The sequence below is a fragment of the Monodelphis domestica genome, chromosome 7, assembly GCF_027887165.1.
Source record: "Monodelphis domestica isolate mMonDom1 chromosome 7, mMonDom1.pri, whole genome shotgun sequence".
NCBI lineage: Eukaryota > Metazoa > Chordata > Mammalia > Didelphimorphia > Didelphidae > Monodelphis > Monodelphis domestica.
In genome coordinates this window covers 26,529,491-26,554,643 of record NC_077233.1, presented here as the reverse complement: position 1 = coordinate 26,554,643, position 25,153 = coordinate 26,529,491, and the positions used below count along the sequence as shown (strand labels likewise).

Here is a 25,153-nt window from a genome sequence, read left to right as displayed (position 1 = left end):
TAAATCTCTAAGACCCTAAGTTTCAGGTAGGTTTCTGATCTGCGTGGAGTGGAGGTGACTTTTTGAAACTAGGACTGGACTTGACATCAAGAAAACCTGACTCAGACAGCTTCTACCTCTGTGACCTTGGGCATGTCACTTCACTGTCTTTAGCCTCAATTTCCTTATCTGTAAAATGGAGGTAGTGATAGCTTGTACCTTATAGGACTATTTTTTTAGCCTCAATTTCCTTATCAATAAAAAATAGCCTGCACCTTAGAGAGTTATTCCAAGGGTTAAATTAAATAATATAGGTAAAGCACTTCCCAAACCTTAATTATATGTGTGTATGTATATTTACTTTTATTACTTTGTTTTACAAATGAAATCCCAATTCCAGTCTTCTAAAAAAAGACATAAGATCATAAAGTGAGAGTTGGAGATGATTTTTAAACCCTTCCCTTCTGTCTTAAAATCATAACTAAGTATTGGTTCTGTGCAAAGAGAATTCTTTATTCTATTGTCCAGCCTGAGTTCACTCGGGATAAAGGTAGCAGTGTTAACTCGGGATAGACAATAGAATTAGTTGCTTTGACTAGAAAAAGGATAATAACGGTAGCAGTAATAAAGATGATCATAGGCCCATCTAGTGTAGAATTCTGGCAACCTGGGGACTGGATGTTTGGCTCTCAGTTCAGGATGGAAAACAGCATTTCCTCAAGGATATGGTGACGGAAAGCCACGAGAAGGTAGCCAGGAATCAAAGAGTGGATGAAAGTCCCAGATCTCCCTGTTGAGTTTGTCCATATAATTGCCTTACTTCCTCAGGGAAACAGAGCCCACCCTGATTAAACGGTGACAGGATGAGATAAAGCATTGTTCCATGGCCTTTCATTTAAAGTGTTCCTTATTAGAACACATCCCTCTCCCCCCTGCCCCCTCCCAAGACTCCATTTTATTCTAAGAGAAAGCCACTGGAATCTGCTTTCTTTTGCCCATAATTCTCCTCTTACCTCCTGGGATATTTCTGTGGAAGACCAAGTAAGGAGCCATGTGTCCCCTTAAGATGTGGAAAGGCAACACCCTTTGACAACCGGGGGGTGGGGGGACATGAGGCTTCAGGAAGCCTGGTTGTATCACTGGGACTCATGGTGCTCATTTGGGGGACGGAGATGTCTTCCTAAGAGCTCTCTGCTGACTCTGCCAAGAGAAGGCAATGAGGATGGTGAAGGGCCCAGACTTGAAGTTCTGTAGGTGTGGATTAGTTGAGTGAACAGAAGCTGTTTTGCCCGAAGAAGACTCAGCATAGTGACTGACTTCAAGGATTTATAGAATCGTCATTGGAAAGAGAAATCAGGATGCTTCTTCTTGGTCCCTGAGGGCAGAAATAGTAGCAAGGAGTAGAGTTTCAAAAAAAAGGCAAATTGAAGCATGACATAAGGGGGAAATTCCTAATAATTAGAGCCATCTAGAAGTGGAAACGGGTTCTTCAGGAGGTTTTGTCTTCCTGGTCTTCAAGTGAAGGTTGGATATGTAAGAGGGAAAATTATGAGACTGGCTATAAATGAATAATTTCATTAAATCAAAAGTAGCAGGGGAAAAGATGAAAACATAAGAAAGATATATATAGGATACTTCCCTTTGTGCTCCATTTAGCTGACTATTCTGTGGCCCCTATTAGGGTCCCCTAGCCACGCTCACAGGGAAGTCCAGCCAGCAACAAATCCTCTCTTGCCTCAGTTTATCAAACTTTTTCTCCACCCACTAACTCATCACACATCATGTCTCAGGAGCCAACTGTGACTTTCTATTTTCCCTGGGCTGCCCAGGGCACATCGCCCTGCCCCCTGCTTCATGATCTCTTGATTCTCATGATCTCTGCCTTTTTCCAGCTGCCATTTTATCTTTGTGACCCAATCCGTTCAATGATTTCCTTCACACAATACTCACCTCTGGGTCAAGTTCAGGCTTACACCAGATACGCAGGTAGTTGACATCACCCGTGTGTCCCCAGAAAGAGGGGAGGAGAATGTTCCTTTGCTCAGATGATGGATGACCACTTGTAAGCAGGCTGTAGAAAGGAATTTTTCTTTTGATTTTAGATTTAAATATGACCGCTGAAGTGCCCTCAATCTTTGAAATTCTGTGATTTAGTCATCATCCTACCCTTTCAATGTGGGTGCCACCCAGAGTTTTGTCTTTGCCTTTTCTCCTCTCCTCTCCATTCCTCTCCCCTCCCCACCCCTCCCCTCCTCTTTTCTCTTCCTTCCCCCACCTCCCCCCAGTACTCTCTTCCTGGGGGACTGTTTGGACCTGTGATTTCATCAGTATGACAAATCGCCAACTTTCATCATTCCCATTAGCAACTCCTTGATAACGGAGAGTCTTAGATTTAGAATTCTCTGAGAGTCTTCTGATTGGACAATTGTCACAAATAAAACCCGAGCCTAGTGGGTTCAGACTACAAGGCTTGTTTTGAACTCCCACGGCAGATGCCTGGCTTTCCTCCCTTCAGTAAAGGATATGTGAGTAGTTATGTTCCCCAGCTATAACAAACATGGATCAGCTCCCCTTTAGAAAGGAGAAGAAGCCCAGGAAAGGGAAGTATCTCATTCAGGATCACACAGCAAGTGAGTATCAAGACCAGGACTAGGATCCCCCCATCTCTGGCTTTTCCCCGGCTCTCTTTCTAAGATGCTGCCGTGCTGCCTCAATATGGCCCCCTGAGACGAGCCTATCTTAGTAATGAAACCGACATTTCCCATGGTTTTGGATGAGCGTGTCAACATGTCACCCAGAAGTGGCCAGTCTTACACAGTCTCGCTCACATAGTTCTGACAGATCTTCCAGTCTTGTTAATAGATGCTAGGTACCCGGAGATGTTTAATGGCCCCTCATGTCTGAATGGGGGAGGGAAGAAGAAATTTGGATGAAGAGATGAACACAAAGGCCCAAGCCTGTCTCTCCTCTAGTCTATGGAACAGACCTCTCCAGTTCCTAATGGAAATTAGAAGGAAATTAATGCTTCACTGTGCAAAAATGTGCTTTGCTCATGACCTTTTCAGGAATGCAGCTCTTGTGTAAAGTGAGGTACTGGTGCCAGCTACTTTAAATTCATTGTTATTTGGAAAGTGCCAGCATCAGATGGCCTATGACCAGGGTCATTGAATGTAAAGTAGTTGGCATTCCCCAGCTGACCAGATTGGGCTTTGCCATTAAAACTGCTAGTTTCAAACCAGTGATATGTCTTTTGGATCGGAAAACCCTTAGCTTGGATCATTCCAAGAATGCCCAATAGCTATCAGTGGTCAGGAAAGAGAACTGTGAGGCTTATGGCTCCTTCCCTCATCTTCCCTTCCTGATGGGAGTTAGGGTGTGATGGGACTCTACCTAGACAGGAGAAAGCACTGCAGTGAGTCACCTGAATTCTTTCAGTGAGAGAGGGCTGTTGTTTCTTGGGTTTTCCATTAACTTGATGTGACTCGATATGGACAAATAACAGTGACAGCCATCACATCTCTTGTTTGAGACCCACCACAACCCTGTACAGTGGGTGGCACAGTCAGGACTGTGGCTAAAAGAGGGCTAGATTCGACTTGAGTCTTCATTCCAAACAGCCCTTCTAGCGATGGGACCTTGGAATAGTCTGCTCTCAAATTTAGTTTTCTCATCTGTAAAATGGGGATAATAATAGTCCTTGCTTCAAAGAGTTGTGAAAAGGATCAAACGAATCAAATGAGATGATGCAGTTCTTTTAAAGTGCTTTGTAAACAAAGTGTCTCAATAAATGTTGGATGCTCTGGTCCTCAGTTTATACCTTAAGGACTTTTAAGCCTTTAAGATTAAAGACCCACCTGAAGATATTGGTTGGAACAAATGATCTTTGCATTTCCCTTGCCCAAAGTAGCAGACATTAAAAGTGATATAACCAGAGCTGTTGACTTCCAGGTCAAATATTCTTTCCAGGGAGCCATACAGCCTCTCTAGGCTCATAAGGAGATAATCTCTGGTGAATGCCGGATTATCTCCATGTACTTTGGCAATTGTGAAAAATCGAAATGAGAAGGTGATTTGGAATTGAATGTTGGCACCCCTTTGCAGCATGCCATCCATTATTGTTTGCATGCTACAAATGTCAACTTTTCCAGCAAATGATCCCCATAATCAAGAAAAGTCATTTGTTTTCCCTGTCCTGTTCTTTCTCGAGTAGATGGCACATTGCTGGCAAGAGTGAATGCAGTGCCCAGTGTGGATTGGGTTACCGTACACTAGATATTTACTGTGCCAAGTACAACAGGCCTGAAGGGAAGACGGAGAAAGTAGATGACAGTTTCTGCAGCAGCCACCCCAAACCAAGCAACCGGGAAAAATGCACTGGAGAATGTAACACGGGAGGTTGGCAGTATACAGATTGGACAGAAGTAAGTCAGTTTCAATCATGGAAACATACACTTTTTATTTATTTTGAAAGTGCCCCTCTACTTTTGTCCATTCTTGGTTTCACATTTTAAAAAGATATTTTATTGATGTTTTTGTTTTTATTTGTGTATGCACGCCCACACATGTACATACATACATACATACTTACATACACTCCAAGGTATGTGTTGGAGCTAGTTAGAGATTTCTCCCAAAAGCTGAATGATAAATTTTCAGTATCAGGATTTACACTTTGCAAATTCAGCAAACTCGACAAAATTTGTTCTTCATTCATTGCTTCGTTGGTTCCTAGACTTAATAAAATGATGGAGAATTTGTTCATAATGCATATTTAATTTAAATATATGTACTGTTCTTTGGACAGTCAGTTGTTAAACACTTACAGCACACTGCTCTGTGTGTATGTATGTGTATCAGTTATTTCTAATACTAGCTTCCCTTACCAGAATCTTCCCTTGAAAGACATCAAGACAATGAAGGAAAACCAACTGACCTTGTCTGATAGTGTATGCAACATTCCACTCCTGTAGCATACCTCTTCTCTCTCAAGAGAAGGGGAGTATATTTCATCAGTAGTTATCCGGAATCATCCTGGCACCATAGTTTTTTGAGTTGGGAGGAGTCTTAGAGGTCCTCCAATCCAATGATGTTGTTTCTGTAGATGTGGAAACTTGAACCTACAGAAAGAGTTTAAATGGTTGATCATATCTTAATGGTGGTATGCTGGTAGAGTTTGGATTTGAATTCAGATCCTCTGACTCTAAACCCATTGTTCTTTCCTCTGTTCCTCACTACCAAGATAGGTTATTAATTATATGGATGAAAATTCTAATGCCTGACAATTTTACATTATTTATTTTCTCATAATTGAACACTCCTTGCTTTGCAACCCGTCACAATTTAGTGAGATTTTTCCTCCCTTGCAACTTAGTTCTAGTGTGGAAATCATCATGAACTTGGCAAATAGATTAACAGAATCTTTAGACTTTGAGAAGACAGGCCAAAGACCCATCTGTCAACTGCATTTCAGGGACTGCAGTCAATTATTTTCACAGTAAGCATATAAATTAGACTAACGTATAAAACTCTGAAGTAACAAAACTCCCTCAACTAAAGCAAGTCAACATCTTCGCTTAGAGTTGAAGAGAGTTGCCTGGTCAAGTGATTTATCTAGGTCAGTCTGTGTCTATGGTGGCACTCAAACTCCAGTCTTCCCAGTTCCAAATCTGGTTCTCCAGCCACTTTGACCAGACTACTTCTAACATTTATTATTATTATTGTACAATAGGCTCTCAATAAAGGTTGGGCCAAACTTAGAACTTCCTGGAGAACTTAATCAGGGAGAAAGGCCTTCATTTTCTATTTCTGTTTTCTTTCAAGTGCTCTAAGAGTTGTGATAGTGGAACCCAGAGAAGAAGAGCTATCTGTGTGAGCCCTCACAATGATGTACTGGATGACAGTAAATGCAGACACCAGGAAAAGCTCACCATCCAGAGATGTAATGAGTTCCTCTGTCCACAGTGGAAATCAGAAGATTGGTCAGAGGTAGGGAGGCTTGTTACTGAATGAACGAAAGATTTAGTGAATCAGTGGAAAAAAAATTAGCATTCACTCTGTTCCAGGTACCTTTATACATCCTGGGGATACAAATACAAAAGTGAGATAATCCCTGTTCAAAGAGTTTATGAGAAGATAACATATAGATGGGGAGGAGGGGGTGTATTTGGTTCAGTAGGTCAGTGGACTGAAGAGTAGAACCACTGGTGGATAGATGAACACATCCTTTCCAGGAGCGATGGCAGTATAGATTGGATTAGGATGGCAGAACTTGGGGTGGGGTAGGAGTTATGGCAGACAAGAAGATGACTGGCATAAAGTGATGCATAGCAGGGACCTACCAGGTACGGTGGACCATTTAGTGTCACCAATAAAGACAGTGTGAATCCCAGGGAGGGACTTTCTGGAATGGAAAGTGGTAAGTGCCCCAGGGCATGGTCTCTCATCTAGAGGGCACATCAGAAAACTGGAGGATGGCTTGGATGTAACATAAAGCATGTCTAGGACCAGTGAGCCCATTTTGATGCATTGTGTGCTTGAATCCTTCCTCTTTCTGATAACATAATGTCTGCCACTGCCATGCTTCTTTGTCTGTAGTCAGGCATTCTTTTTTTTTTTTAGAATTGAAAATTTTAATTTAATTAATTAATTTAGAATATCTTTCCATGGTTAAATGATTCATGTTCTTTTCCTCCTCTCCTCCTCCTGCCATAGCCAACAAGTAATTGCACTGGGTTTTCCATATGTCATTGATCAAGACCTATTTCCATATTTATTAATATTTGCATTGGGGTGATCTCTTAGAGTTGTAGACAGACATTCTTAACCTTAGGTTTTATTGTTTTTGTAGTTTGATAAAATATAACTTGTTTTTCTATTTTTACAAAAATGTATTATTAATTTCCTTTGTAATATGAGGCATTTTATTTTATACATTTAAAAATATTATTCTGAGAAGGGTTCCACAAGTTTCATCATCAGATGGCCAAAAGAGTTCATGGTAGAAAAAAGGTCAAGAACCTCCCATCATCACATGATAGAGTCATAGCTTGACAGCTAGAGGGGATACTAGCGGTCACTGAGTCCAGTCCCCTCATTTTAGTGGTGAGGAAACTGAGGCAAAGACCAATTAATAGATGGGACAAATGAGGAAGTTTTTGCTTCCTAACAACTAGAACGGTCCAGAAGTCAAAGGGGAGGCTTTGCATTGTGGTGGGTTCCCCTTCACTAGAGATCTTCCAGGCCATGACTGACTGGCCACTTATTGGAATGATGATTCTTGCTGGATTGGACGGCCCCTGAGGTCCCTTCCTTCCTACTCTTGGACTCTGTGTCCTTCACCCACTAAATTAGAATCACCTAACCTTCTTTCTGTTAGATAGACCACATGAAGGCAAAAATGGACTGGATAAGAATTTAAATACATAGCTTTTGCCTCTAAATGATGGTTCTCCTGTAAGTACAAATTTCATTCTAAGACCCTCGAAGGCAAGGCTGTTATTCACTTTGCCTTTGTATTCCCCAGTACCTAACACAGTGACCTCCATATAAATAGATGCTTAATAAATGGTTGTTGGTTTGGGCTGAATTCAATACAGACCTCTTATACATTCACTGGACGTTGCAGCAGTTTAATTAAAATTTAAAAGCTATACTTTATGTACCCTATAATTTATTTAAGTGCCCTATAAGCCTGGGCTGCCTGGATGGGGAGGGGACGCTTGAACTAGAGGAAGGGATCTGTTCCCCGAATCCTGAACCCCGTCCTCACCCCCAAAGCTTTGTCCAGGAATAACGTTGCTTCCCTTGTGTCCTGTTCTCTGTTTCTCACCTGCAGTGCTTGGTCACTTGTGGAAAGGGGCATAAACACCGCCAGGTCTGGTGTCAGTTTGGCGAAGAACGATTGAACGATAGACTATGTGACCTTGCCACCAAGCCCGATTCGGTGCAGACCTGTCAGCAGCAGGAATGTGCATCCTGGCAAGTAGGGCCGTGGGGACAGGTATTTTAAACGACAAGGTTCTCGACTCTGTTCTTTCCTCCCTAGACAGACGCTGAGAAGGGACGTGCCACTGGAGGGGATTCAGCATGTCCCCAGCAGGCCATGCCGCGTAGGGACTGGAGCTGGTCAGCAGTCAGGCAGACCTAATTTAATTGGCAAAATCACTTTGCCTTCTTTCTCTGTCCTTCCATTTCTTTTGTCGGCTTTGCTGCCCACGTCCATCCAGTGGCTTGCAAAGCCAGCCAGAGCCCACGAGCAGTCAACCGGATTAATGCAACAGGTCATTCCTGGCTGAGGCTCCCTTAGAGTATGCCTTTTACAAATATAATATGGCATGTCTGCTAAGAGAAGCAGGCTGGGCTTGGAGAGGGGCAGTGGGAAGATGGCAGCCCATAGAGTCAGGGAGGCATTGGTTCAAATCTTGTCTCTGTGCCATTCAAGAAGGGCAGCCCTGGGTGAATCCCTTAACTTCTAAGTGCCCCAGGCAGCTCTCTTAAAAATGTATTTGCACTTCTCAAAGGAATTCCCATGCCTGAAACTTTCCTGTTGTTATTTAGTCATTTTTCCGTTGTGTCCACATTTTCATGACTCTATTTGGGGATTTCTCAGCAAAGATGCTGGAGTGGTTTGCCATTTCCTTTTCCAGCTCATTTTACAGATGTGGAAACTGAGGCAAACAGGGTGAAGCAACTTGCCCAGTGTTAGCCAGCCAATAAGTGTCTGAAGCCATATTTAAATTCCATAAGTTGAGTCTTCCTGATTCCAAATCCAGGGCTCTATCCACTGTGCCACCTAGCTTCCTACCTTGTTTTGTTGGAACTGCAGATACAGAACAACAACAAAGAAAAGGTAAAGATGTGCAATGAGAAGCAAGCAGGGACAGAGTGAGTAAAAGGCCTCCCTCCAACATGTACTATCTGCGTAACCCGGGGCATGTCATGTAAGCTCTCAGCACCCCAAGGAAACCCTCCCAACCTGTAATTCACAGATAAGCTGCCAATCTGGACCCCTGGTAGGGTTTCCCAGAACAGAAATGCTACCAAATAATGAAGGAAAAACACTCCCGCCTGCCCCAATCATCAGCTTCATTGATAGCTGCAAAAGGTGGAAAAGATTCAGGATGGAGGGAGGGAAGCTTCCCCTAAGTGCTGGGCAGAACTGGGAGACCATACCCCAAAGGCTGCATGGAAGTCATCCCAGCTCCTGGCTGGCTTTGCAGTCTGCAGGTGTCCTTACTGAAGAAGGCCATTGCAATACTGAAGTTTCTGCCATGTGGGTATGACTCAGAATCCTGCCAGTACGACAGGACAAGAGTGGGCTTCATTTGTGCAGAACTTCATGATGATTATGAGACTTATAAGCCCAACTGTGTGTGCTGAAGTCCTGATCATCCGTTCAAAAATTAAAAAACAAACCAAAAATGGATTTAATCTCATCATAATAGGTGCTTAATAAATGGTTGTTGGTTTGGATTGCATTGGATATGGACCAATTATACACTTACTATTCATCGCAACAGTTTAATTAAAATAAATAAGCGATACTTTATAGACTGTATAATTTACTGTTTTTTAAATACACTCCAAGACTGGGCAGACCATGTGGGAAGAGGATGCCTAGCCTGGAGCAAGGGATCAATTCTCTTCCCACACCTCCACCCACAGCATAAATGGTATAGTCTAAGGCATTGGTATAAGATTCAAATAGCAACTGATCCCTGGGGCTGCAATATTGACGTAGAAAACCCACAAATTAACATTATTGAGTTACATTATATTTTTATTGCCTGCATTAAACCTCTCCCAATTACCTTTTAATCTGATGGGGACAGCGCTCTAATGTTCCCCTGTGTTTGACATCTCTGTTCTAAAGGAGCTTGAGAGAGAGGATTTAGACCATCTGGCTTTCTCTAGGCAAGAGATCCTCCCAAAGGCTGGTTCTTTCCTGGAAGATCCCCTTCATTCAGACCTCTGAGATGCTTGTCATTTGTACTCGACATCATGAGGTGGAAACGTTCTTGCTGCAGATTAAGCACCAGTTACTGTCTTCGTTGGCAATCAGGCAGTCAGTGTGTTAAGGGCTTACTGTGTGCCAAGCATTGTGCTAGGCACTGTAGGGCGCACAAAGAATGAAACAATCTCTGCCCACAACATGCTTATTGTCCAACTTAAAAAAAATGATGTATATAAAATACATGCAACATTAAGGATCGGCGCTTTTGGAAGGAAGGAAGGAAGGAATGGGCAGGATGAGGAAAGGCACATGCAGAAAAGATTGTGCTTGACCAGAATCTGAATGGCAAAGAGGATAGAATGAGGCAGAGGAAAGAAGAAAGTAATTGCTTCTTAGGAAATCCCTTCAAGAATCTATTTTCCCTCCTTGAACTGGAGGGGACATTAGTGGCTACCTAATTTGACCTCCTTCATTTTTCTCCATACTATTTCTAGGAACTATTTTCCAAATAGATAATTGTTTCACTTACATTTTAAGTATTTATATTATAGGATTATATTATGTTATGTTATGTTATGTTATATTATATTACATTATATTATGTTGTTATATTATATTATGTCATTATACTATACTATATTACATTATATTACATTACATTACATTATATTATATTATATTATATTATATTATATTTTATTATATTATTATATTATATTATGTTATGTTATGTTATATTATATTATATTATATTATATTATATTATATTATATTATATTATATTATATTATATTATATTATATTATAACAAACATAATGGAAATTATCTCTATATTACACAAAGCTTTGAATATCTGAGTGAAACGGAGTAGAAAACAAAGAGTAATTTAACAGTTTCCAAATGCCCCTCTGTCCATATGTAAGACATTTAGCAGGCAGAGTTGGAGGACAGAGCCTCACACGATGCTGTCACATTTTTTTTAATGTATATCCATCATGATTAGATTTTTTTCTTTTATGTTCTGTTTTTCCCAGACCAATTCTGCTCCATCTCACAGTGGTAGAGTCCATTTTTCTACTTGGTTGAATTCTGTGCTGTTTCTGTTCCCCCACTCTCTCAGGGATCCAGATAGTCTACTATTTTGGCTCTGTTGTCCCTTGGCCCCCCACCCCCTTAGTTGCAGGACCCTTGCCCCTTTCTCTTTGTTTTGGGGAGGAGGTTGAGGAGAGAACCTTGGCTGAGTTCTTTGTGCCCTTCTTTTTTCTCCAGTGCAGTGTGTCTTGTGGCCAAGGTTACCAGATGCGAGCCGTCAAATGTGTCCGTGGAGCTTATTTATCTGTGGTTGATGACAGCGAATGCAATGCGGCTACCCGACCAACCGACACCCTGGTATGGCAGTGAGGCTGTTCCATCTCTTGGGTGACTCATTCACTGGTCTTGTGCATCAGACACCAAACCACCCAATCCCAGTCCTTGCAGTCATGCCCTCCCCCATGTTTTCTCCGCTGGAGTCTGGACAGCTCAGCACATCTGGAGGGTTGGCTCCATCAACTAGGGATCTGGGCCAGGAACTCAGACCGAATGAAATATTAATTTGTTTCAGGTTCTACTATTTTGATGTTGCAGTTTTATTCTGGTTGAGTTGGTATCTGTGATGACATAATGTCTAGAGCAATGGTGTCAAACTCTAACAGAAGGGGAGGCCACTGAACCACAGGCTGCACATTGACTTAAAAAACCACATATTAACATTATTTGGGTTCTACTGTCTTTATTTACATTGTTCAGTAGTTCTCAGTTATTATTATTATTGAAAGCCATACTTTTTGTCTTAGAATTGATATTAAGTATCTGTTCCAAGGCAGAATAACAAAAAAGAGCTAGGCATCTGGGGTTTAGTGACTTGCCAAGGGACAGAAACCTAGGAAGTGCCTGAATCCAGATTTGAACACAGGACCTCTGACTAAGCCTGGCTTTCTATCCAGTGAGCCACCCAACTACCACTCCCCACCAATTACATTTTTTATCTGATTCCTGTGACCAATGTTTTGACACCACTGGTCTAGAATACTGGATTTGAAGTGAAGAAGAGCTAAGTTCAAATCCTGCTTCAGACCTTTAATAGTTATGGTTCCCAGACTTAAGTTTAACCTTTTATCCCTGTAATGCTTCAGGCAACTCATTCCCAGGACTTATCTACAGAGTCATCTGGAAGCGATGTTCTGTGGTGAGGAAATCCTTACCCTGGGGCTTCTAAACACTGAAAAGCATAGATCCTCTGTGTGTGTGTGTGTGTGTGTGTGTGTGTGTCTTTAGAAAAAAGAAAATATTTAGGAAAAAAGCATATTCATTCCATGACAACATATATAATAGATATAAGTATGTGTGTATATATATTATATTCTGTATATAATATGAGAGAGAGAGAGAGAGAGAGAGAGAGAGAGAGAGAGAGAGAGAGAGAGAGAGAGAGAGAGAGAGAGAGAGAGAATGTTGACATTTTCTGGTTAAATGAAATGAGGAAAAATAATTCTATAGAGTTTTCCTTAGATTTCTATCATGAAAGATACCCCATTCCCCACATATGGCATTAGGATGCCATAGAACATTTGTTTGGGCCCCTCATTTGAGCTATAAGTCCATTTGGAAATTCAAATGAATTCATTTTGTTGATAACCATCTATGATGTCAGACTACTTGATTGAAAACAAATGATTACCATGACCAATAGATGTGTGAACAAAATTCTAATTAGTTTTCTTCTATGGACTCCAGCTGTTGGGACTTTGGTCTAATTTAAAATTATCTCATGGGGGGTATCGTTACCCAATATGGCAAGCTTCCTTTTTTCTTTATTAAAACTTTAGATGTAGCAAATTTTATTAATTCCAAAAAACATATATAAACTTTTTTAAATGTTTAATAAATACTAGTTCTCTCTGTGGTCTGGTTTATTGGACCATTTGGGTTTAGTTTAGAATTGGCAAACGGGGATGATTCCTTCCAATATGAAGTTCCAGTTTTGTCCTTGGTCTTTCCTTGGCATGGGCCAGGTCCTTTATATGCACAACCCTTTTGTATGTTGTTAATAATGAGGTTGCCTATTCTGATGTTAAGTGCTGAAATGCATGAAATGAATGGATAATTGGAAAAAACAATCATTAAACTCTTACTATGTGCCAGGCAGAGTGCTAAGCACTGGGAATGCTGGGTAAGCCAGCAAGACAGTCCCTGCTCTCAAAAACATTTACCTTTTAGACAAATAAAGGAGCTAGAGATGAAAGAATTTAATTGGTGAGCATATAGATATGGAAACATGACTTGGAAAGGCTAGAAGGTGTTGTGAAGGTCCTGAGAGTGGTCAAAAGAGGATAAAAGCTCAGGTTTCAGAGTCCAGGGACCCAGAGGCAGCACATAATAATAATAATTTAATACTTAAATAGAACTAAATATAAATAAATACTTAAATAGAACTCTAAAGTTCATAAATGTTCTATATCTATTATTTCATTTGAGTCTCACAAGAGTTCTGTGAGATAGGTACTGTTATTGTGTGTGTTTTTTTACATGAGAAAATGGAGGCTAAGAGGACTTAGATTACTTAATGAGGGTCACCCAGCTGTTAATTGTCAGAGGTAGGATTCAAATTCAAGTCTTCCTGACTCTACCTCTAAAACTCAATATACTATTCCACCTAGTATCTTTCATGGTTTAACCTTATGTTTTATCTAAGCATTTCAGTTTTTTATTTTATATAGACATATTTATTTTTTTCTTTATTAAAACTTTAAGTGCAGCAAATTATATTAACTCCAAATTATATAGAAATGTGTATTTTATATAGACAATTTTCCCTTAGTTCATGGAAACTCCCTCATTCAGGAACATGTTGAAACTTTGGATCTCAGTGGTATCAGTTCATTTAAGTCTTCCTATGATTCTCTGAATTCCCTTCTCTTTCTACATGTTTGCCCATGCTATCACCTCTGCCTGGAGTAGGTCTCTGTGCATTTCTACTCATTGAAGTCCTACCCATGCTCTGAGTATCAGATTAAAAAAAAACAACTTCCCTTATTTCCTCCTTTCCCCCTGTTTTTGATCCCACACAGTTTGTGTGTTTCTTGTGGGACTTCTGACTTGCATTATACTGATTTGTGTATTTGTCTTGATAATTCCAGTCCTCTGTTCTGGGAAGGAACTAGATCTTCATATATCTTCACATCCCAATACCCAGTTGCACATCTTAGATATGTAATCAAATATGTTGAAATGAATTAACTGATCAATTAAAGAGGATGGGTTCGTTAGGATAGGAATGGATTTTCTCTTTTTTTTTTACATTTGTCCCCCACCCACCCTCCATGTTATCTTAAGACATCATCAAAAAGAAATCAAGATGTGTGATCAGCTTAGCACATTCATCCCTTATTACAGCTCTTCATTTTGGGGTTGTGTAAATAGCATTCAGCCTCCTGGATGAACAACTTGTCTTGGGTAGAAACTTTATCCACTTATTATAGCATGTAAGAATGGAGCATCTGTAGAATAATCTCATTCTCAGTCTTAGAGTGAAATGATTGTGGGAAAGTATTAACATGTTCCCATTTAGCATCAGGGTGGGGTCACCATCTGACTCCTCATGAACCAACACAGAATAATAGAATTTCAGATCCAGAAGAAAACTTAGATATAGGAACCCTTTCATTACAGAAAGATAATATTGGTTTACCTAGATTTTGACATGATTTGAATAAAATATCTCATCCTGTTCCAGTGGAAAATATGGAGAGGTGTGAGCCAGATGAACTGAGACTGGTTGAATGGCTTTACCCAAAGAATGGCCATTCAATAATGATATTCCCTAGAAGGGACTCTCCAGTAGAATGTCCCCAGGCACTGACCCTATACGGTTTAATATTTTTTATCAGTGACTTGGATAAATGGCATTCTTAGCAAATTCAAAGATGATACAAAGCTGGGAAGACTAGCTGACAGGAGTGTTAGGGTTCAAAAATGTCTTGAAAGGGGGGCAGCTGGGTAGCACAGTGGATTGAGAGTCAGGCCTAGAGACTGGAGGTCCTAGGTTCAAATCTGACCTCAGACACTTCCCAGCCGTGTGACCCTGGGCAAGTCACTTGACCCCCATTGCCTAGCTCTTACCACTCTTCTGCCTTGGAGCCAATACACAGTATTGACTCCAAGACAGAAGGTAAGGGTTTATTAAAAAAAAAAAAAGTCTTGAAAGGCTAGAACATTGGTCAAGTCCAATAGGATAAAATTTAATGTGGATAAAAGGGTAAATGTTAAAAATCTTACCCTCAGGTTCAAAAAAGTGAATTTGCAAGTATAATATGAACAAGGATGGTTATTTAGCATTTAGTTGGAAAAAATCTGGGGTTTTAAGTGGATTATAAAATCACCTGATGACAATAAGATGGCTAGCATCTAAAAATAAGAGTCTTGTCTGCATTCTGCCATGGTTATCCACAGATAGAATGTTGTTTTTACAACTGGGAGCCCCATTTCAAGAAGAATGTTTATCAGCTGCAGAGTATCCAAAGTTGGGTATCCAGAATGGTAGAGGATTTGAAGTCTATGGAGGAACCAGGGATGTTTTGCCTGCAGAAGACATGATGAAGGGCTTAGGGACATGATTGTAGCCTTCTGATATTTAAGGGTCTGTCAAAATGGGAACAGAAGTAGCCTTGTTCTGTTTAGCTCCAGAGGGCAGAAAAAGAAACAGTAGAGCATAGAAGAGGCAGATTGAAGCTTGATGTCAAGAAAACTTGCTAACCATTCCAGGAGTGGAATAGGTTGCCTTGGGAAGAGGCAGAATAGATTCCTCTTATTAAAAGAGGGGATTGAAAGAATTGTCAGGCATCTCGTAGAGGGGATTCTCATTTAGGCATGGATTGGATGGCAACAAAGGTGCTTCCCAATTCTGAAATCGTGTATGTTTAGGAAGGGCCTTCCCTGAAAACACACAAAGACAGTGGAGAACTTGTGACTTGCCAAGATTCCTTTCTTCTACATGTTTCTATAGGATAATAACTCGAGCTTATATTTACTCATTTCTTGGGCAGGACTGTGAATTAGTGTCTTGTCAACCGCCACCAGCTGCACCAGAAGCAAGAAGAAGTACTCACGTTCAAAGAACCCAGTGGAGATTTGGATCTTGGACTCCAGTAAGGAATTGAATGATTGAAGAGGGTTGGGGCAGGGGAGACAAGATGAGTAAAGAGGACTGGATGGGTTTTTTTTTAAAGATATGACACTAAAAACTGAGCCACTGCCCAGTGAGAGAGTATCTATAACATATCTTCATGTCTGTCAACCCCAGTGCTCGGCAACATGTGGAAAAGGAACCCGGATGAGATATGTCAGCTGTAGGGATGATGAGGGCTCAGTGGCAGATGAGGAAGCCTGTTCTACCCTCCCAAGGCCATCGGCAAAAGAAGTGTGCGCTGTGACCCCTTGTGGGCAGTGGAAAGCCTTGGACTGGAGCCCTGTAAGCAAGGAATTTATTGATTTGGGGTTCGGTGTGATGGGGTTTGGGCAGAGGCGGTGGTGGCATCAGAATAACAGCGGTCCCCTTCTCACTTAATTCCTGGCTTGAATTTCCTGATTTCCCTCTCACTGTCACCATTCTGCTGATTGAATTTCCTGATTTCCCTCTCACTGTCACCATTCTGCTGTCCGTGCCCTTGCAGTACGTGTTCACAAAATGCCCATCTTTTTTTCTTGCATGCCTGACCATATGACGGCTCTGTTTCCTTTCTGAATGTCCATCACAGTGCTCGGTGTCCTGTGGACAAGGTAGGGCAACGCGGCAGGTGGTATGTGTCAACTACAGCAACCAGGTAGTTGATCAGAGTGAGTGCGACTTGGATTACATCCCAGAAACAGAACAGGACTGCTCCATGTCACCCTGCCCGCGCCGGAGCCACGACCGGGACCTACCCCAGCACCCCTTCCAAAACAAGGACTACCGCCCCAGAAGTGCCAACCCCAGCCGCACCCACGTACTTGGTGGCAATCAGTGGAGAACCGGACCCTGGGGGGCAGTAAGTATTGGCCAAGATGTTTCTGTTCTCCCCGAGCAGAGTCTAGAGGAAACCTTCTGGAGACATCCTTGTTGTCTTGGTCTGGTCTCCAGGGATAGCACAGGTGCATTTTGATTTGATTCGATGGAGGCAAACTCTAAAAGTACAGTCATGGCCACGTGATCCGCTTTACATGCATCTATTCACTCGCAGTGACTTTAGGGACATCGCTCTGCCTTCGGCTGGAAGATGAGTGTTATGATCTGATGGTCCATGGTGGGGAGGGGGGGAATATTGGGACGGTGATGATGATAGATCCTCTGAGAGACTGACAGCTCTGATCTGTGGGGAAATTAAGCAGAGAGGGAAACTTTTAGAGAAGGAGACTTGAAATGAAAGCAATTTTCTTCCTTGCTATTTTCAAGATGAATGCACTCTCAAAATGACATAGCTGGCTATAGAATTGGAGGAAGATTATTACCCTGGATTAGGAGGTAAATGCTAGTGTAGCTAATGTGATTGGCATGATGAACAGGCAAATTAGCAAGACTTTGCAGGGAATCTTTAAAATCAGCAATGGGAAATGGACTTTGGGGAATCAGCTCCCCCCCCCCAAAAGGTAAATGATGAGGTGAAATTGCAAGAAACGGCTTCATTTAGTTGTATAGCAAGTGAGCTTAATGGAAGACAGAACATTTCCAGGTATTCCCTGACCCTGTGAAAAAACAGTAGTAGTTTACTGATTGTGATGCTTGTTGGTCAGTCATTTCAGTGGTATCCAATCCCCATTTGGGGTTTTCTTGGCAACGATACTGGAGTGCTTTGCCATTTCCTTCTCCAGCTCATTTGACAGATGAGGAAACTGAGGCAAACAGAGTTAATTGAGTCACCTGGCTAGGAAGTTTCTGAGGCCCGATTTGAACTCAGGAAGATGAGTGAGTCTTCCTGACTTCAGACTGGACACTCTATCCACTGTGCCACTTAGCTGCCCAGTTGTTATGTAGTTATTTTCTAAAGTAGTGGTTTCAGGGGCAGCTGGGTGGCTCTGTGGATTGAGAGTCAGGCCTAGAGATGGGAGGTCCTAGGTTCAAATTTGACCGCAGACACTGCCCAGCTGTGTTACCCTGGGCAAGGCACTTGACCCCCATTGCCTAGCCCTTACCACTCTTCTGCCTTGGAGCCAATACGCAGTATTGACTCCAAGATTTAAGGTAAGGGTTTAAAAAAAAAAAGTAGTGGTTTCTTATTCATTATGTTGTCTCCATCCTAATAGTTGTATCTAATTATTTAATGGGGTGAATAACATTGAATTTTAGGAGGAAAGTATCCGTTTTCAACTATGAATTTTGGTCAATAGATTGGTTTTATTTTCAGGGGAAAATATTTATTCCTGAAAGTTCTGTATGTACCAGCCTTTGATCTTATGCCTCTCTTTCCTCTGCCTTTCCCCCTTATCTTTCTTTTCATAGGTCATAAAGGATTTAGGCTTTGAGGGATTAAAGAGTGGCTAATGGAGATAATCTCTGAGTGCCCCATGATTCTTCCTGTTTCAAGAAACTCAAAACCCATACCCACGCATTGTAATGATAGCTTTTAATGCTTCCCCAGAGAAAGATGCAATTATTATTTAGGACAACTTCGGCCACCTTGTCTTCCTTTAAGGATTAAAAACCTTGCCTCTGGGCAGTGTTCCAATTCCTTTAGGATCTGGTCCATTGACTCTCCCTGCATTGGCCAATCCCATTCCTCCCCCTTTGTGCACAGAGGCTTTAGACCTAGCTAAGTAAAGCTATCCAGTCTTGGCTTGACACACCTGCTCCCTTCTGCTGCTTAAGACAACCGAGTGTTCATAAAGCCTTTAAAGACTAAAAATCTGGAGTCACCAGTGGAGCCTGCCTGGAATTGGAAGTCCATTTTGCAAGAGATGAATGAACAGTTTGCATCTTTTTTTTTAGTGAATGCAGAAGAGTTGTCTTTGTCTGCAGCTTACTTGAAAACAGCACAGCTCTCCCAAGCCATACCCTTCTTGTCAGAGACTTCAGTTGATGGAAAGGCAGCGTCCCCTTATACTGCCACCAGCCTCACTTGCTTTTAACTGATGTGGAGAGGGTGGCAGAAAGGATTTCTTTTAGATGTAATCAGCCATGGAGCACAGGAAACGTCTTAGCAAATTCACAGTTGTTCAGATTACTGAGCACCTGAACACATCAGAAGAAAGTTCTGGCTGGCAGGGGAAGCCTCCCCGGGTTCTAGAATTAGGATGAATGTCCAAAGGAATGCCAGAGAAAGCAGAGAATGCCAGGATTAGAAACAGAGGAATAAAAGAGACATTTGGCCATTGGTGTAAATTTCCAAATCTGAATCCACAAATCCTAAGAAAGGGAGCATGGGAAGAAGAATTGCTGGGATTGTTGTTGATTGTTGAGGTTTTCATGGCAAAGATACTAAAGTGCTTTGCTCTTTCCTTTTCTAATTTGCTGTTAAATGACTTGTCCAGGGTCACCCAGCTAGTGTTTGAGGCCAAATTTGAATTCAGGTAGATGAGTCTTCTAGACTCAATGCCTGGTACTCTATATCCACTGTACCTTGTAGCAGCCTTATAGTAAATCAGCCTTAAAGACGGGAATTCCTGAATTTAGGTCTTGCCTTGCACATATGTTGGCTATGAGCCCATGGATAAAACATTTAATCCCTAAGTACCAACCCGACCCAGTACCTTTATCAGGCAGGAGTTCCGTACACTGATGAAATTATGAATCAAGGGAAATACCCAACAAAAGGGTTAAAAACTTACTTAGTATTTATTAAAGGTCAGAGTAAAGTTGTAGAATAGCATGGTTTGGGGTGCAGGGACCCTGCTTCGAATCCCAACTCTGCTACCAGAGAAGTCAAGCAAGTTGCCCTGGGCAACCACCAAGATTTCCACCGTCACTTGATTTCTCTGGTTCCTCCTTGGTGGAATGCTGGGATTGGACAAGGTGGCTTCTTCCAGCTTTAAATATATGAACCTCTCTGTACTGGTCACTGAGGAAAAAAGGGAGGAAATAACTGACATGGTCACCACCCTTGAGAACCAGACAACTTAGTTGGAGACATGAGTTGGAGACACAGCTTGGGAACTCTACCGAGTTGTATATAATGAAGGATAAAAAATGCAGGTAAATGATGAATGTAAGATAGTTCCAACATGGAGGTCGACTCTTTTTTAGAGAAGTCCTACAGAGTGAAGGATGGCACATAGATGTTAATTGATCATGTACATGTAAACATGTGATGCTTACATGTTCCAGACTTTGAGTCAGGTGCAAAGGATGCAAAGATCATAAAGGAAAAGAAACAGAAACTCCATTTTGAGGAGTTTATAGTCTGTTGTAAGAAATAAAAAGAAACATGTCCATATAGAAGTATATTTACATATATTATAAAATCGTAAATAAATAGAAGGTAAATTTGGAAAAAGGCAAAATAATAAGCTAGTTTATTACATATGTTGTCTCATTTGGTCCTAACAAAACCTCTACTAAGTTAGATGAGTTATTATCCTCATTTTACACCTAAAGAAACTGAGGCAATGAGATATAAAAAGCTTGCCCAGCATCACATAACTAGTAAATACTTGGAGCAGGATAGGAAACTCAAGTATTCCTGACTCAAAGTCTAACACTGTCCTTTGTGTTCCTAGGAAGATGAGCAATGGCAGGGGACATGGGGGGAGAAGATCATCAGGAAAGATTTCATATCAATACATAGATGAATTCAAGTAGTAGAGCAGGATTTTCTCTACTCAGTCCACTCCACTACTCTTGACAATGGGTCAATGGGTTTTATATTATTATTGATTATATTATTATGTTATTCTTTTAAGCAAATAATCTTATAGAATCAAAACTCCACAGCATATGCCCAAATAAACAAACACTTGTATCAAAATATAGGTAGTGTCACCACTGTGGAAAAAACTGGAAATCTGCTTGCCTTTCAGTTCTCAAAAACAATAGAGAAGATAGGAGAGGAGGGGAGGGGAGAGGAAAGGAGAGGAGGAAAGGAGAAAGAAGGGGAAGGAAGGAGGGGGAAGGAAATGAGAAGAGAGGCTAGGAGAGGGAAGAGGAATGGATTGACATGGAGTGTAATGAGGAAGAGAAGAGAGAAGGGGAGGAGAGGGAGAAGAACTGTTCAAAGTTCTGGGGATACAATCATAAAAAATAATGTTCATTGCCCTCAAAGAGTTTACATATATTCTAATGGGAGAAGACAACAGATTTGAGGAGTGGTGGACCAGGATGGATATTTTGGTGTCTAAAGTTAGAAGTGATGGTATGGAAAATGGAGTCATGGAGTAGCCCATCTTTCCAGAATAAATTTGCTTGGTTTCTAGAACTAGTAAAGGGGGTTGGTGGCGGGGGGTGGGGTGGGGAAGGGAGGATCAGAAAGGTCTCTGAAAGTCCCAATTACTAGTATTTTATTTGTTTTTCTTTTTTAATACATTTCCACATAAATTTTCCAAAGTTATATGATTCAAATTGTCTCACTCCCTTCTTCCCTCCCCGCTCCCAGAGCTGACTACCAATTCAATCTGGGTTATACATGTATTATCTCACAAAGCATATTTTTATATTATTCTTGTTTTAAGCAAATAATCCTATAGAATCAAAACTCCACAACATGTGCCCAAATAAGCAAACACTTGTATTTTATTTTATTTTTTATTTTTATTTATTTATTTATTTTTAAGCCCTTACCTTCCATCTTGGAGTCAATACTGTGTATTGGCCCCAAGGCAGAAGAGTGGTAAGGGCTAGGCAATGGGGGTCAAGTGACTTGCCCAGGGTCACACAGCTGGGAAGTGTCTGAGGCCAGATTTGAACCTAGGACCTCCCGTCTCTAGGCCTAGCTCTCAATCCACTGAGCTACCCAGCTGCCCCCCAAACACTTGTATTTTAAAGGCCATACATAAATACAAAGACATTCACATGCATCATTGATTCACTGGGAAAAATAACAAATCTGCAGCACATACACAAATTAGTGTCTTTGATGGCATAGTTTAAAACCCAAACCAACCCCTTTTTGGCGGGTGGTCAAGGACTATGACAGCTAATAGCAGATAATGGCAAGGAGTAAGAGTACTGTGGTATGGGAAGGAACAACTTGATGTGGGATGAAGCTGGAGAAATAATGGTATTTGCTATTTTGATATCATAGTATTTGTTTGGATTTAGATAAGGCTTAAAAATTCAGTATCTGAACATAGACCTCAAAATTGTTGCTGATTCAACGCAAGACTTGTAGGATCTTGGGAACTGAGTTGCTTCTGTAACAGATAGTTCTTTTATAAGTGAATTGGGCTATTTTGAACAGGGGGAGCCAGCAAACACACAGTTTGGAAAGATAAGGAAATTTTTCTAAGGAGAAAATACTCCTGAGATGCAGATAAAATGAGACGACTATGCAAAGATAGCATGGAAAGTTATTGTAGTGCATCACTGGGACTGGGAAAAGCATGATAGGAAATAATGAGGATTCAGATGTTTCTGAAAAGAATTTTGGCCATTTGGATGTGACCAAAACTCATTGGAGAAGTGAAAAAGCAATGAGCTTCTACTATTGATCACTAGGAAAGGGCTGAGTAGAAAGTAGATGGTCACAACCGTTATATTGAAAGCTCCCTTACTTGCTTATTGATTTCAAGTCAGATGAGACCAGAGAGGCCATCTCATCCAACCCCCTTATTTTACAGTGGAGAAAACTGAGTCCCAATGACATTAAGTTGCTTACACATGGCAGGGTAAGGATTAGAGCCCAGATCCCCCAACTCTTAAGCCAGGGCTATGGGTGTCTTTAATGTGATCATTGTGGAAAGCATCTCACTCTCCCCTTTGTTAACTTGACATTTAAGCTTAATTTCAGCCACTAGATATTTACCAACTGCAGGATTTAGCCCATTGGTTGTAGATAGCTGAATCAAAATAAGCACTTAGTTTTGAGTGGCAATATTTATTTTTAATCTTACCCATCTTGACCTCTCAGAGAGATGCTGTGCAGAAAAAGAAAGTGTAACTGCTGCCTTTTTATAGCATAGTCATTTCTGGATATACGTTCCTGCCCACACCCCACACTACCATACACACACATGCATGCATGTTCACACACACACACACTCACACAATGTGAGTCCTTCCATATCGTAAAGAAAAGCAATTAAGGAAATGCAATTCACTAGCCCTGTTGACCTCCTCTGACTATGCACAGAGGACTAGGGAGGTGATGATCCTCCTGCCACCTCCTCTGGTTAGTTCATGGCACTGCAATTTAGGAAGAGGTATTTTAATGGTTAGAGGAATTATTAACATTTGAGGAAATAAGCATGACTAGTATTAAAATCAATCATATTACTAATAGACTTAAAGTACTCCCAAGGACCATTTGCTTCAGTTAGGGGTCTTCATTTGAGTACTAAATCTATTTTTCTATAAGATCATGGATGTAGAGATAGAAAGAACTGCAATCTAGTGCAAGCCCCTCATTTTACAGATAAGGAAACTGAGATCTAGAACAATCAAGGGATTTGCCTGCAGTCACTCTGCAGTAGTAAGTGATCATGTTAGTTTCATTTTCTCTTTTCCCAGGATCCTTATTGGTTTTTCTGTTACTCCGGGTTAGTTTATAATCTTTTAACAATGCCTGCTCTATGAATAATGTACCATAATTCCAAATTGTCTAAGATTTAAAACAAGTATCAAACATGCCTCTCACTCCCAGGATACACAGTAACTCGACAGCACATAGAGACTCCAGTAGTACTCTCCAGGATGACTTCTCATCAGAGTTTTCAAGATACTTTTCATCCCATTGGTCCTATACCTGAAATTAGCTCTTATTGGTAGCAAAAGACTTGGATTAATTTTTTAAATTGATTTATTCAGTGCTCCAGTACATGTGCTGGTGGGTTCCAGCGGCGAGTCGTTGTCTGCCAAGATGAGAATGGATATGCTGCAAATGATTGTGTGGAGAGACTCAAACCCGATGAGCAGAGGTCGTGTGAATCTGGCCCCTGTCCTCAGTGGGCTTACGGCAACTGGGGAGAGGTGAGATTCTCTACTACCTTCTTTACACTTTGCTTATGGGAATGGTGGATTATTTGTTTTTTTGGAGGGAAGTTGACGAGAGAGACTTGGGGTGAAGTCAGAACCTGTGATTTCTTTCGTGTCCAAACCCACCTCCAAGGAAAGACTCAACAATGATGTTTATGGACAATTCCTATAATTTATGTCATTAAAGAGCTACCTAAGGCTATGTGACTTGCCCACTAGTTTATGTCAAAAGAAGGATTTAAGTCAAATTCTTCCTGTCTCTGTAGATAGCTCTGTCTATTCATCTGTGTCATTCTTCTTACAGTTTATGTATTTTAAAGGAGGTGAAACCACCTATCAAATTTGCTTCTTGCATTTACTAATCTAATCCAATCTACCAAGTATTTATCGGTCTTCTACTGTGTGCAAGACTTTGTTTGGGTTTTTAGGGGGGGTTAAAATTATTTATTTTTTCAGTTACATATAGAAAAAATTTTTGATAGTCTTTGACATTTTAGGATTCAGATTTTCTTTCTCCCCTTTCCCCCTCTTCCCTGAGGCTGTTTTGTTCAGGACTCTTAGCTGGGTCCTGCATTTACAAAGACAATACCCCACCTCTAGTCTCTGCCCTCATTTAAGGTCTCTAAATCTCACTTATTCCATCTGTAAAATGGGCATATTATTACCTGCCCTACCTACCCTTCACCATCTGTAAAATACTTGCCCTATGTGTCTCATAGGATTATCCATTGAACAGTATATGTAAATAACTTTTCAAAATTTTAAACTATATAAATGTTAGCTCTGATATTATTGTTCTTATTGAACTCATTCATTTGGATTAGTAAGGCAGTAATCTCAAATCATCAGCTGTTTTCTCGATCTTTCAGAAAACTGTCAGCCAACCATTTTTGTCCTTCTAAAAGTGTTTTAATCATTAAATGAGTGATCAGTAGTTAACATATGAAAACACTAGCTTGAACAATATTGACTTTAGCCTCATTATTAATGGGTTTAAAGCATTCCCAGAGTTTATTTTATTAAGCAAGTAAATGTTTTCTTCAAGCCTTCTTTTCATTTAAGCATTAAGTCTATTTTTCAAACAACT

General features: G+C 40.9%; 1 protein-coding gene across 1 annotated transcript in view; it reads left to right on the top strand.

The window, feature by feature from the left end:
• Nucleotides 1-25,153, top strand: part of ADAMTS9 (ADAM metallopeptidase with thrombospondin type 1 motif 9) — a 208,757-nt gene that overhangs the window by 95,716 nt on the left and 87,888 nt on the right. Inside the window, 8 exon segments of the mRNA XM_056804375.1 lie at nt 4,190-4,400; nt 5,800-5,964; nt 7,814-7,978; nt 11,202-11,321; nt 16,016-16,117; nt 16,273-16,440; nt 16,727-16,996; nt 23,899-24,060. Of these exon segments, the coding sequence (XP_056660353.1) occupies nt 4,190-4,400; nt 5,800-5,964; nt 7,814-7,978; nt 11,202-11,321; nt 16,016-16,117; nt 16,273-16,440; nt 16,727-16,996; nt 23,899-24,060 (1,363 nt within the window).